Consider the following 13,798-nt stretch of genomic DNA (forward strand, 5'->3'; position numbering starts at 1 on the left):
TCGAAAAAACGCTTCAGTACCCTGGCTGCTCAAGTGTCACGAACAGGGTATATTTTTGTCTTATTACTCTGGCCTAATATATTTAACCTGGTTCCTTTCTACAATAAACTATATGTCTACCATCATAGTGAATGAATCCACTCTTAACAAAAAACAACAAAAGACTGACTTAGGTCCCTTTCTGAAATAAGCTGTTCATATATTGGCTGAATTGGCAATACCACACAAGATAATTAGACTCATTAAAGCCACAATGTATGAAACTCGGGCATGTGTACGAGTACAAAACCACCGGACAGACTTTTCAAAGTCTCGCAGGGATTGAAGCAAGGAGATGGGCTGGCCCCAACATTGTTTAACCTGGCACTGGAGTATGTGGTTAGGCAAATGCAAACTGGACGAGGAAACCTTCTGACCAACAAAACCGTTTAACTCATTAACTGGCCTCTTATGCCGATGATATTAATATTATGAGTAGAACACAAACAGGAGCACAGGAAACATACGCAGAGTTAAAAAAGCAAACGAAAAGGCTGGGTGTGGAAATTAACATAGAAAAAAACAAAAATAATGATACAGACGACAAGAAAAAATATAGTCCCACAAAACATTATATCTGAAGATGACATTGAAACGGTTGGAAAGTTTACATACCTGGGAGTAGAAATATATGCCGACAGATGAGAAAATGGAGAAATACGGAAAAGAATACCGCAGGCAAACAGAGCTTATTTAGTCCCCTCCAAGATATTTCGGTCTAAAAGTGTCTACCGAAATACAAAGATGAGAATCTATAAAAGCTTAATTCGACTAATAGCATATACTATGGCAGTGAAGTATGGGTCCTGAAAGAAACATCCAAAAACAAACTCGACACATTCGAAAGGAAAGTACTGAGGAGAATACTAGGACCTGTGAGGGAAAACGGAATCTTCACAATTTGATACAACAACGAGCTTTATCAACTTTATAAGAAAACACCCCTGTCAGACTTCATTAGAATACAAAGATTGCAATGGGCTGGACATGTGATAAGAACGGGAGAGGATAGGTTACCAAAAAAAGGAATGAACGCTAGGATGCAGGGAAAAAGACCGATTGCAAACCCCAGAAAGTGCTGGGAACACACAGTAACTAGCGATGCACAAGCATTTTTAGAAGTCCGTGTATGGATAAGAGCAGCCACAGATAAAAAAGTGTGGATGCAAAAAATAAAGGAGGCCAAGGCTCAATTTGGGTTGTAGTGCCATAGAACAACAAGAAGAAGAACATAATGGGAGGACGAACTTCCTTTTTGCGCACTGTTTTGAGGTGTAAAATAAGATAATATTGCATCTTTTTGTGCCTGCCGTTTCTGTTCTCTTAATTTTTGCTTTTTTTCGTTTTTCACTGTCACTTAAATGATTGTAACTAATGATAATAACGAAACGATTACTTAGACTTAGGGCCGGTTGTTCGAACGCTAATCAAGAAGTTGATTATAATCAATCATTTATTGTAATCAATTTTCTTGATGGGAATCAAATCGCATCATGAAAAAGACATGTAAAACACTAATCAGTTATTGATTGTAGGTAAAACAGTAATTAAAATATAGGCGCAGCTCTTAAATTATTAAAAATTGCTTATTATTATTATTGATTTGTAAGTAAAAACAAGAAATTAACATCAGAGAGAGTTTAATTATGTTTTATTTTAAATTAAAACCAAAATAATAAAATAAATCAGTCAACATAACCTTAAAATGCGACATCTGTCAGAAGTAGGCTTAATCAAATATAATTGTAATTAAATATTTGATAATGATCAGTTTTGATTAGCGTTCGAACAACCGGCCCTTAGACTATTTCACTAGACTGTTTTTAACTGATGAAACGTCATAGCAACGCATCGTTTCCAACTGACAAAACTCCTTAGCGACGTGATTTCTCAGCGACAAAATTATGACAGATCCGTCACGAAAGTGTCTGGTAATAACAAATAAATAAAGATTATATTTCGTTGATATGGTGAATTAATTGTCTCGTGAAATAGTCTTGTCGAATATCATTCGAGAGAAAATTATTTACCGGCAAAATTTTCTCCTGGTTTCATTCAAGTTCGTTGCCTTTTGGTAATTTTCGCTTATGAAATTTTGACAAAATCACTCGACTGACGTCTCGTGATTTAAGTCAAAATTTAATTTGCGAAAATTGCCAGGCAACAAACTTATACCAGTCGAAAATATTGCCGGCAAAAATTTCTCTCTTGTGATATTATATACGATAAGAAAAATAAGTGTTTAAAGAAATTTAATAAAACGACTAATGATTAATGAATATAGAATATGAATAATAAACATCAAACTAAATATTTAGGGCCGGTTGTTCAAACGCTAATCAACAATGATCACTATCAAATATTTAATTACTGTCACCAAAACTGTCAATGTCAACTTTTATTGGGTTGCTGAAAACATAATTGATTATAATTATGAGATTAGGTAATCAATTAACATAACAATTATTAACATAATTAATTAAGTAGTTTCATAATTTTAATTCAGCAATCCAAACAAAGTAGACATTGACAGTTGGTGACAGTAATTAAATATTTGATAATGATCATTGTTGATTAGTGTTCGAACAACCGGCCCTAAATTTAAAAGTGCATTTTAAATAAATATGACAATACGTGACGATACCTATTTCTCTTTTTAATCCTACCTCTTGTATCTGTAATCCTTCGGAGTGGTGTATAAATTTTGCTTATTGTTATTGGTGCCGACCAGGCAATCTATTATACCTACTCTTATTGCAGTTTTATTATGGTTTATGGTTTAAGAATGGTTTATGAACTTATAGATCGTTTATGAATATCACTCTAACCTAATTTGTTATCATTTATCATTTCCTGTTCGTAAAATGAAATAATTTTGAAAATTTATTTTGTTTTTTTCAATAAAAATTTTCTTTTAGTGATGTTTTCGGGCCCCATTAAAATGCGGGCCCAAGGCAGGGGCCTCATGGGCCTAGTGGTAAAATAGGCCCTGCCCTGACTACCTATCGTCTTGTTGATAATGCAACTTGTTTTGATCGGGCTATTCCGGTACTGCATGCACTTAAACAAAATAGTAGAGGGAGACTGCCAGCCACAATCAACGAATCAACTGTACCAAACGATAAACAGAAACAGATGACGGATTGACAACAACTGAGTTGGATCCGCGCGTCGTTTTTACTGAAACAATAAACTAAAATTAATCAATCGCGAGACAATCAAATCGAGAAACAATGTCGTAAACCTCAACAATCTTTAACAGTAGTATTAGTTTTAAGTACATACTTGGTGCTACTTCCGTTGCAACAATGTCGCACCTCCGGTATTTTTTCATCCTCGTAGTGATCTCAGGTTTCTTTGTGCCAAAGAGTGATCCTTTCGAAATAACTCTCGTAGGTGCTGTTAGTATTATTAAAATCGCGGGTGAAGTTGTGGGAGGAATTGCGAAAGCCTGGAATATAGTCGATCAGAATGTTGATTTTTCCCACTTGCCTCTACCGCTCTTGGATAAGACTGAAGAAAAACTTTTCGGAAAAATTAATGTGATTTCGCAGAAGCTAGATGAACTTGCTGTGAACTTGGAGGGAGTAGGTAAGTTCATTGACAGTTCATTTTTTATTACCTTTCGTTATTTTAATGCTCAATGTTTGCGAAGGTTTTATATATTGCGCTCAATGTTGTGAATATTTATCAGATATTCGTGATTATGATTAATCTTTTCTATTTGCAGTTTTCAGCAGCTTGTTTTCTTTCTGTATTTTTCTTACATGTTTTTCTCTTTATGTTTTTCTTTTTTTTTTTATTTTTAATGGCATAGACATTAGTCATTCAGCCAGTTGCAATAAAGAATATATATGTATATATACAATCCTATCTCTAATACAAAATTAAACAGAATCACTATACTAATACAATAAATAACATAATACAATGTTTTTCTTTTTATATTATGTACCTGTATCATTACGTCTTGTAGGATGTAGTGTAGGATCCTTTGTTCACGGGCGCCCATATAAAAATTTCGCGGGGGGGGGGGGCGATAAAGGTGAAGATTTGCACATTATATTTTGTATACTTTGGATAACCATTATATTATAGTTTACAGCACCCGAAAAGCTAGGGGGTGGCCACGGCCCCCCCTGCCCATGGGTATGGGCGCCTCTGCCCTTGTTCCTAAAATTCTGTATGTTCCTCACTTTTTTTGTAGTGTATGAAGGATACCTAGTTGTTTACAGGATCCTTGAAGCTTTGTTTTTTAGATCACCATATAAGTAAAAAAAAATATTTTCTAAATTGGATATTCAATTCATTTGTTTATGAAAACAACATTTTTTGTGAAAAAGAGATACCGGAGAAAGTAAAAACGGCAGTCGTTAGATCAGTACTTAGACCAACGATCATGTATAGCAGCGAGGCATGGACATTGACAGTGAGACAAAGATCCAGAGTCAATGCTATGGAAATGACGTTCCTGAGGAAAATAGTAAACAGAAAGAGGACAGACAAAATACGAACCCAATCAGACAAAATCTAAAACTATAACCACAGCTTCATACAGTTACTGTAGGAGGCTGTGCTATAACCAATCAAAGAAAAAATAGTAGAGGGACAGGGACACCTTCAAAGGGTTCGGGCAGGTGTTTAGAATGTCGAACGAGAGACTAACAAAACGAGTGTTAGAAACGAGAGTGCCGGGGAAAAACAAAAGAGGAAAACCAAGAGTTATGTGAGTAGATGAAACCAGGAAAGAAGACGAGAAGAAAGGATTGACATTGGAAAGTGCAAGAAATCTACCACACGATCGGAAAGCATTGAGACTCAATGCCAAACTCAACAATGCCACACTCAGAGTCACCAAAAATTTTTTTGAATTAAATTATTAAAAAAAAAAAGAAGAATGTACATACTTTATTGAATTCAAAATACATTTTACTGCTGTCAGAAATCAGAAATCATAAAAAAATATTTACTTTATAAATAAACATTGCTTTTCGTCTAAAGTAAATGTTCAAACTTCCAAGAGGCAGGTGGCTGGCTGAAGTTGGCTTGAACATTGATTTTAAGCAAAAAGTAATGTTTATTTGTGAAATTACCGTTTTTTATGTTTTCTGGGAACAGTAAAATATATTTTGAATTAAATAAATAGCATACATACATCCTTATTTTGTCAATTAATTTAATTCAAAAATTGGTTTCGGACACCCTGTATAAATAATTATGTAATTGTTTATATTAGTGAATAGAGAATTGAATTGAATTGAAATTGAATAAAAACCACCTATATATAGAGAATTGAATAACCTTTCAAATGAGCTAGCACATGACCCCTAATCTCATTTTAAAAAATATCGATTACGTCATCACGCCTAGATGGATGACATCAGTCATATGATACCTACATACAGTTTGTCTAATTTACTTACCGTTGCACGTCATTATCTATGTCAGAGATCTAAGTTGACATTGTTGCCAAAGTATAAAAAATCCTGAATCCATTTTAAATCAAATGAATCACATAATTATTGCAAACTTGGATTATACAACAAAACAAATTAATATTCAATGTAAATACATAAATAAAAACATTACAAATATAAAACTAGAATTAAGTTATAATCTTACCTTAAAATAAATAATAAAAACAATAAATATAATAAAACAAATACTTAGAGTAAAGAATAAAAACAAATCTAAAGTGTCAATACCTCAACTGTCAAATAAATGTTACCAATTTATGCTAAAATATCACCTTCGTTCGATTACAGTTACAGTGTGTTCCGAACAAATGTGCTTCATAAAAACGCTTTATAATCCAATTATACAAATTAAACGAAACGTATTATTGTGTATTTCTTCTTTGAGTTAACATTAATAGAAATCTTCAAATACTATTTCTACGCGTATATAATAAAATATGTCTAGTGGCTGTAATTCCAGTGTACTCGGCAAAAGGATTAAAAAAAGAGAACACACCTACCGCCTAAATATTTCATGTTGGTATCATGTGACGTCACTGGCTATGACGCGGATGACGTGCAACGGTAAGTAATATGCCAAAATATCAGAATTTAAAAATAAACATCGACCTGTTTTTGGATTTTTTCTTATATTTACTGGTTTACGAAATAACGAATTTATTCCTTTTATTTGCACCATACTGAGTTTGCACAAAAGAGTTATAATTTATTTTTAGATTTTAATTATGCCGTATGTAGATATAGGAGTTTATTGGGAGTTTATATTTATTTCAGAAATGCAAAATTTGATTTTCGACACTGGCGTCAGCCGGTAAAAGAAATAAAGATTATGTATGTATGATGGGTACATTTTTGAACAGGAATCTGCAAAGAAACCGAATCAGAAATTTTTTCAGACGGGAGAGCGGCTTCTAAACATGGACTATGTGCTATTAGTCTAAGAGCTAGTGAACCCTCCGAGTAACGGTTGTCCTGTAAGGCTAAAAATTTTTCTAGTGATAATTCATAGCACACCAAGGCTAAAAACCATGACCTGGCACTGCCTGGCAGGCCTCAGCGGTGCACGTGTATCTACCAGGTGAATCGAAAAGTGCAAATTTAGGGGGTAAAATAAACTTTCTCCTGTAAGGTTTAAATTTAAGTATGTGTTTGAGTAAGTCATTTAGAAGAAATGTGTACAATGACAGGCGATTCTGAAGAGCATAAGACCTTGCCAGGCGAGGGGAAAGATAGGTTTTTCCTAAAATTATTCTTTTTGCATCGAACAATTTTTTTTAGGTTTTTTGAATCATTTCAAACAGAAAACGTCTTTAGTGATTTTTCTCTTAAATTAATAGTTTTTGTTATATGAGCGATTGAAAATTTTGAAAATTGAGAAATCGGCCATTTTTAACCCTAAATCGGACATTTATCTAAAAATTTCAATGTTGCCAAGGTACGTAGATATTCTTTAAACATTGATTGATGAAATCCCGAAGAGCTTTTTGCAATAAAATATCGAAAACCCCTTTGTTTTTTTAATTGTTAATCAAGCGTGTGCGACACTGTAGTATAAGTGAGGACGTTTGAGTTTGCATAAACTCATTATCTCGAGAATGGGCAAATTTCAAGAGAAATCCTCAGACAGGTCGATTTTTATTTTTGAATTAGGACTTTTTGGCATATATATATATATATATATATATATATATATAATACTAGTGACGTCATCCATCTGGGCGTGATGACGTAATCGATGATTTTTTTAAATAAGAGTACTGGTTGTGTGATAGCTAGCTCATTTGAAAGGTTATTTAATTCTCTATTCAGTAATATAAACATTAACATAATTATTTATACAGGGTGTACAAAAAAAACTTTTATTCTATTTGTCAAATTTAATCAAAGTTAATTTAATAAAAAATATTTTTGTACACCCTGTATAAATAATTATGTTAATGTTTATATTAGTGAATAGAAAATTCAATAACCTTTCAAATGAGCTATCACGCAACCCCTACTCTCATTTAAAAAAATCATCGATTACGTCATCACGCTCAGATGGATGACGTCACTAGTATTATATATATGCCAAAAAGTCCTAGTTTAAAAATAAAAATCGACCTGTCTGAGGATTTCTCTTGAAATTTGCCCATTTTTGAGATAATGAATTTATGCAAACTCAAACGTCCTCACTTATACTACAGTGTCGCACCTGCTTGATTAGCAATTCAAAAAACAAAGGGGTTTCCGATATTTTATTGCAAAAACTCTTCGGGATTTCATCAATCAATGTTTAAAGAATATCTACGTATCTTGGCAACATTGAAATTTTTAGATAAATGTCCGATTTAGGGTTAAAAATGGCCGATTTCGAAATTTTCAAAATTTTAAATCGCTTATATAACAAAAACTATTAACTTAAGAGAAACATTACTAAAGACGTTTTCTGTTTGGAATGATTCAAAAAACCTTAAAAAAATTTGTTCGATGCAAAAAGAATAATTTTAGAAAAAACTACTAATCTTTCCCCTCGCCTGGCAAGGTCTTATGCTCTTCAGAATCGCCTGTCATTATACACATTTCTTCTGAATGACTTACTCAAACACATACTTAAATTTAAACCTTACAGGAGAAAGTTTATTTTACCCCCTAAATTTGCACTTTTCGATTCACCTGGTAGATACACGTGCACCACTGAGGCCTGCCAGGTCATGGTTTTTAGCCTTGGTGTGCTATGAATTATCACTAGAAAAATTTCTAGCCTTACAGGACGACCGTTAGTCGGAGGGTTCACTAGCTCTTAGACTATATGTGTGATATGTGGAACACCCAATACACAATAATCAAAACTTGGCCAAAAACAGTTACACCTTCCTTGAAATGATTTGCCCAGCTAATAGCTTTCAGAGAACTAATTTTAAACCAGTTAAACCACTTTTTTCGAAACTATGTATTCGTTTATTGACCACATCTCGGTTTCAACGTTATTTGTAAAATGTGTGCAAGTTCCGGAAACAATTTGCTCTTTGTTTCTTATCGGCCATGTTGAATAAAAGCCACTAAGCCACTGACCCTGAACTCGTAATTGTAATTTTATAGTTATTACTTCTTAGAATTATTTATAATCAATATAAAAACCACCTATGTAGCGCTAATTATTAACAGTTATTTTTTTACTTCGATAGACAGAGCCGGATTTTAGTCTTAAGGTTATTGTAATGCTTATTTTAATTCATTTACAGTCTTTTAACCCTAACACTTAAACATAATTAATTTATAACATTTTTTTATTTCACCGTAAAATTTTTATATTTTCGATTAAACGTGGTGGCTCTTGCAGAAGACGGTCGGACGGGGAGTTCTCAACCCCTACACGGCGCGTCCCTCTGGCTGATAGGGAAATGTTCGGTACAGATATATTGGAAAAATGCAATCAGAGAGGCAGAATCAATTATTTTACGAGCAGAAGTAAAGAAGGTTCTCAACCAACTACCAAGAACCAAAAAAAAACCCACCAGCGGAGACTCAAAAGTAATGGCGTAGATGTAATACCTACTCGATTTGTGCAACATGATATGGGTCACAGGTGAATGGCCTGATGAGTGGATCGAATCAACCATTATCCCTATCCACAAAAATGGATCACTAACCGTATGCAGCAATTACAGAACCGTTGCTCTTATTCCTCACGCAAGCATAATCCTGCTACGTATAACCAATGATGACCAAAGAACTTTTTACTTCTTTAGATAGTCGAGGAAGGTACGCCGGAGCAGATATTGAACACCAGACAGTTAATAGAAAAAGCAAGAGATTCAGTAAAATCGAAGGTCATGGGAGTTCCTAACCACCCAGTGGACCTAATGATAAATCTGTATGGTAAGACCGCAGGCAGCTAAAATTAAAGTACACTGAATATCTCAAATGCGTTCAAAACAAAGAAAGAAACTAGATAGACCTGCTTACTATCACCATTATTATACAACATGTATTCTGTATAATACTGAGGAAAGTACTAGACGAATGGGAGGGAGGAATCACTATAGGAGGCAGAGAAATCAGTAACCTGTGATATGCAGATGACACACTTATACTAGCAGCGAATGAATTCCAAAGGATTACGATTACCACCACGGAACATCGGAAAAACAAAAGTAATGATTGTAGACAGGGCAAATAATAATCAACCGCTCATACACCAAGTGGCGAATTTTGAAGTGTAGACAGATTTGTATACTTGGACTCCCTTATTAACAACAATGGCGATTGCTTCTCAGAAATAAAGTGTAGAGTAGCAAGAGTCAGAATCGCAACAGCTAAATTAATTAAAATATGGAAAGACTGAATAACAAGGAATATTAAGCTCAGGTTGGTCAATGCCCTTATTTTTTCCATAGGCAGCTGAAACATATACTCCCAAAAGAATCGATAGAAGTTAGATCGAAGTTTTCGACATGTGGGTCTACAAAAGAATTGTAAGCGTGTCCTGGGCAGAACCAACCTGTAAGTTCTGGATGAGCTTCATATAAAAGACAGGCTATTAAAAAAAAGTAAACCGAGGGCAGCCAGACCTAAAAGTAAACCGAGTATAAATTATCGATAGCTCGTAGTCGGAAGACCCAGGACAATTGAACTATTGGTTGTAGAAGGAAAGTTAAAAGGCTGAAGACTAAGAGGAAGATCTCCAAAACGATGGACAGACCAATTGAAGACTCTGATGGGAAAATCTCTTCATGAAGCCGTCTATCTGACACAGGATCGTAGTAAATGGAGACAGCAATCTAACAATATTTAGAGTGTCATCAAGTCTTAACAATAAGGGCTTAAGTAATGAGGAGGAAGAAGAAACAGTTCATTAAAAAAATATAAGGGACAAATTACAACAGGGATCGAGAATTGTACTGTACATTTGAGAAATAGTATTGTACTGAGAAATGTACTGTCAACTGTACATTTAATAGATATTGTGTGTAAACCCAAAATCACAAACCGAAGTAAAAAATCTGATTTCTTCTTCTTCTGCTTTTTCGCGTTATGAGTTCGCCATTTTCGTCCTCCACAGCCCTCTGTTCTCCGTCCTCCACAGCCCTCTGTTCTCCCACTCACTTTCTATGAGGTCTCTATCTATCATAGCATTTCCGATGTAAGTTTTCTATTTCATTTTTTCATAGCAGATCTTCCTTTGCGTCTTCTTCCCGACACGCGGCGGGTCCCAGTCCAATATTCTTTTCGACCACCCGTGCTCTGGCCTGGCATTATTTGTACATACAAAGTTTTCCAACTTTTTTGTAATTGAGCATTCGACTTCCATTCTGTTTCATATTTCCTGTGTTCTTATTCTATCCTTTCTGGGAATTTGTAGACATTTTCTCATAAAGTTCAATTCGTCTTTTATTTCGTGTGTTTCTCTGTTTCTAAAAATTTTTTCGTTTTCCAGGTACCAGTACGATAACTGTAGTTCTCAACAATCTTCCAGACCGAGTTCGATTGGAACTCAGGCTAAACGATCTCTTAAAGTACATGACCAGTACAGATGTCAATTTCAAAAGCTTCTTGCGATATGCAGACCGTACGAAAGACTTCGAAAGGTTAACTTTAGAAGATTTTGCACGAATGGTCGTATCGCACGACAGCAACTCCGTCGTCAGTATTTTGGAAAGGATACATGCGTTTATAGTGCCGTCTGGTATAGGAATATCGGATACTGGGATTCTGGAATTGTTGCGCAAGGATATTATGGTGAGTTTTTAGATATATAAATTCAAAATTATTAAAATCTATATAGTTTTCGCATAATTTGTTATTTGAAATATTATTTTAGTATTATCATCTTATATAACAAGTGGTAAGATTTATATTTTAGGACCATGGTACTGTCAAACGGTGCCAAAGATACGACCATTTCACCCCTTATTTTCCCTAATTATACTCGAATTTAAGACTTGTTTAATGACCACCTCACCCAGAGACCAGAAAGACTTTCATCTCACCCTGTAGGTACCCGTTGCTTTCAATTGTGCGATTCGTCTAAATAAATTTGTTTGTCTAAACTCAACCAGGTACTAATATTGTGAATTTTTTTGTAATAATTGGACACACTCTTAATTATTGTCAAATCAGAAAGAGGTCCAATCAATTTCATTTCAGAGGGCCATCAATAAAACTAGATATATTTTAGTAATTTGCTAGTCTTTGCCTTTTAAAACCTATAAGACTGGAAAACATATGTTTTGTTCCATGCCGTTTGTAGCTCCAATGGCGTGGAGGGAACCGACGGATCATACTTCAGACTGTTACTTTTGCTTAACAAACACAACCGGGATAACAAGTCAGTATGTTAAAATATATTTTAAAATATCCTAACTTGCCATCATCAATCTGACCTGTCACGCATGGTCAAGAACTACCAATACCGTCTGTTCCAACATTCACAGAAATTAGTGACAGTACAAATCCTGAACCAGATCAAGAAGAAAATGATGATATACAAGGTCCTAATTTTGTGGTAGCCAATGAGCTTCATTTATCAACTCAAGGTGATCTTAATAATTTGGTTCGTGAATTGAATTTATCTAAAAAACAAGCGGAACTCTTGGGGTAGTGCCTTAAGGGTTGAAAGTTGCTTCACAAAAGTACTAAAGTGTGTTTACTTTAGAAACAGGGGCAAGGCTTTTGAGGATTTGTCTCCCAATAAGGAGATAGTGTATTGTAATGCTATATGTAGATGCTGTTTAGGTCATGAGCATACACCAGAAGAGTGGCGTTTATTTATAGACTCAGACTCATCCAAAGTTAGTCTTAAGGCTATTCTAATTCCCTTCAGTCCCTTTGGCCCATCCTGAAAACATAAAAGGACATATGACAATATGAAACTGATTTTAGAAACTCCTCAATATATATGATAGGTACAAATGGAACTTATGTGAGGATCTTATGCCTGGTTGCACCAACAGATCTTAAGCTCCAGCTTAGCTAAGCTCTACTTATAGACAGGGCCTCCTTGAGTATCACGTACGTTGCACCATAATTTTAGATTCTTACCTTAATATCAATTATATCTATTATTATATTATGGTATTCTTATTGTAATATATTATAATTATTATATTAATTCTTATGATATTCTCGACTTAAGCTTAAGATCTGTTGGTGCAACCGGGCATTAAAGTAATTGCTATGTTACTTGGCTTGAAGGATACGTATACAAAGTTTTGCTACTTTCTTTGTGGATGGGATGATTGAGGTCGCAAAAGCTTTTAAGAAAAGAAATCATGGCCTAAGCAGAAACCCCTTTAACCTGGTAAGAAAAATATTGAAAATACGACTTTGGTTGATCCTAAAAAAGTATACCTGCCACTTTTTGTACTTAAAAAGAAAATATTCCTAGGCTAAGTGATGCGAAAATCAAAGAGGGCATCTTTTTAGATCCACAAATACGAGGTTTGATAAAAGGTAACAGTTTCTAAAACAGACTTAAAGACTTGGAAAGAAGATCATGGATCTGATTCAAAAATGTGGTTAAAAATTTCTTGGAAAACTATAAAGACGACAACTATAAGGAATATATCAACAATCTACTGAAAGCCTACATTGATTTGGGCTGCAACATATCTCTTAAAATCCATTTCCTTAATTTCCACTTGGACTTTTTCTCCAAAATCCCACACAATGTACCCAATAAAATCTCTCACAACCACCTTTCAATGTAGTAAGTAAACCCATACCCTTATCTGTAAATATATATGTATAATGTCTTATTTGTATTTGACTGTCGCAAGAAAATCATACGTGATAAAAAAACTACTATTATTTTTGGATTAAGTGTAAAAAGTACTAAAAGAATCAGTAAATAAAACTTTTGAGACAAAACATATTTTTTTGTTGCCCAGTGAATCGACGATAAAAACACTAGTTTTTTTTCTGATGTGTTTGCTGTAAGGGCCTAGGCTTGTACGACGCGACGTTTATGTTAACTTTTTCAAGCAGTTAATTAAGTATGACTCTTTGATTGTGATTGTGAAGTTTTTCACAGAGGCTCGAAAACTTTCATTGATTGGAATTCCAATGCTATGTCTGTGGTTAGTATCTGCTACGACCAAATACTCTAGATTCTAGATACTGGATAGATAGCAAATTCACCTATGTCGAGAATATCAGTCTTCATACTATTTATCTCCTGATTTTTTTATTTAGCTTAATGCCTCGACAACTAATGGCCATTGGCATGGTACAGTTGATTTTGCAATCAGTTAGTGTAATGTGCAGTGGCGGCTCGTGATTTTTATAATAGGGGAGGCTAT

The 13,798-nt window shown here is 34.4% G+C and overlaps 1 protein-coding gene across 1 annotated transcript in view; it reads left to right on the forward strand.

The window, feature by feature from the left end:
* Positions 1-3,159: 3,159 nt before the first annotated feature.
* Positions 3,160-13,798, forward strand: part of LOC114329424 (uncharacterized) — a 132,070-nt gene continuing 121,431 nt past the window's right edge. Inside the window, exons 1-2 of the mRNA XM_028278518.2 lie at positions 3,160-3,630; positions 10,936-11,237. Coding sequence (XP_028134319.1) covers positions 3,348-3,630; positions 10,936-11,237 — 585 coding nt within the window. The 5' untranslated portion in view covers positions 3,160-3,347. The remainder of the gene's footprint in view (positions 3,631-10,935; positions 11,238-13,798) is intronic.

Source organism: Diabrotica virgifera, chromosome 8, assembly GCF_917563875.1.
Source record: "Diabrotica virgifera virgifera chromosome 8, PGI_DIABVI_V3a".
NCBI lineage: Eukaryota > Metazoa > Arthropoda > Insecta > Coleoptera > Chrysomelidae > Diabrotica > Diabrotica virgifera.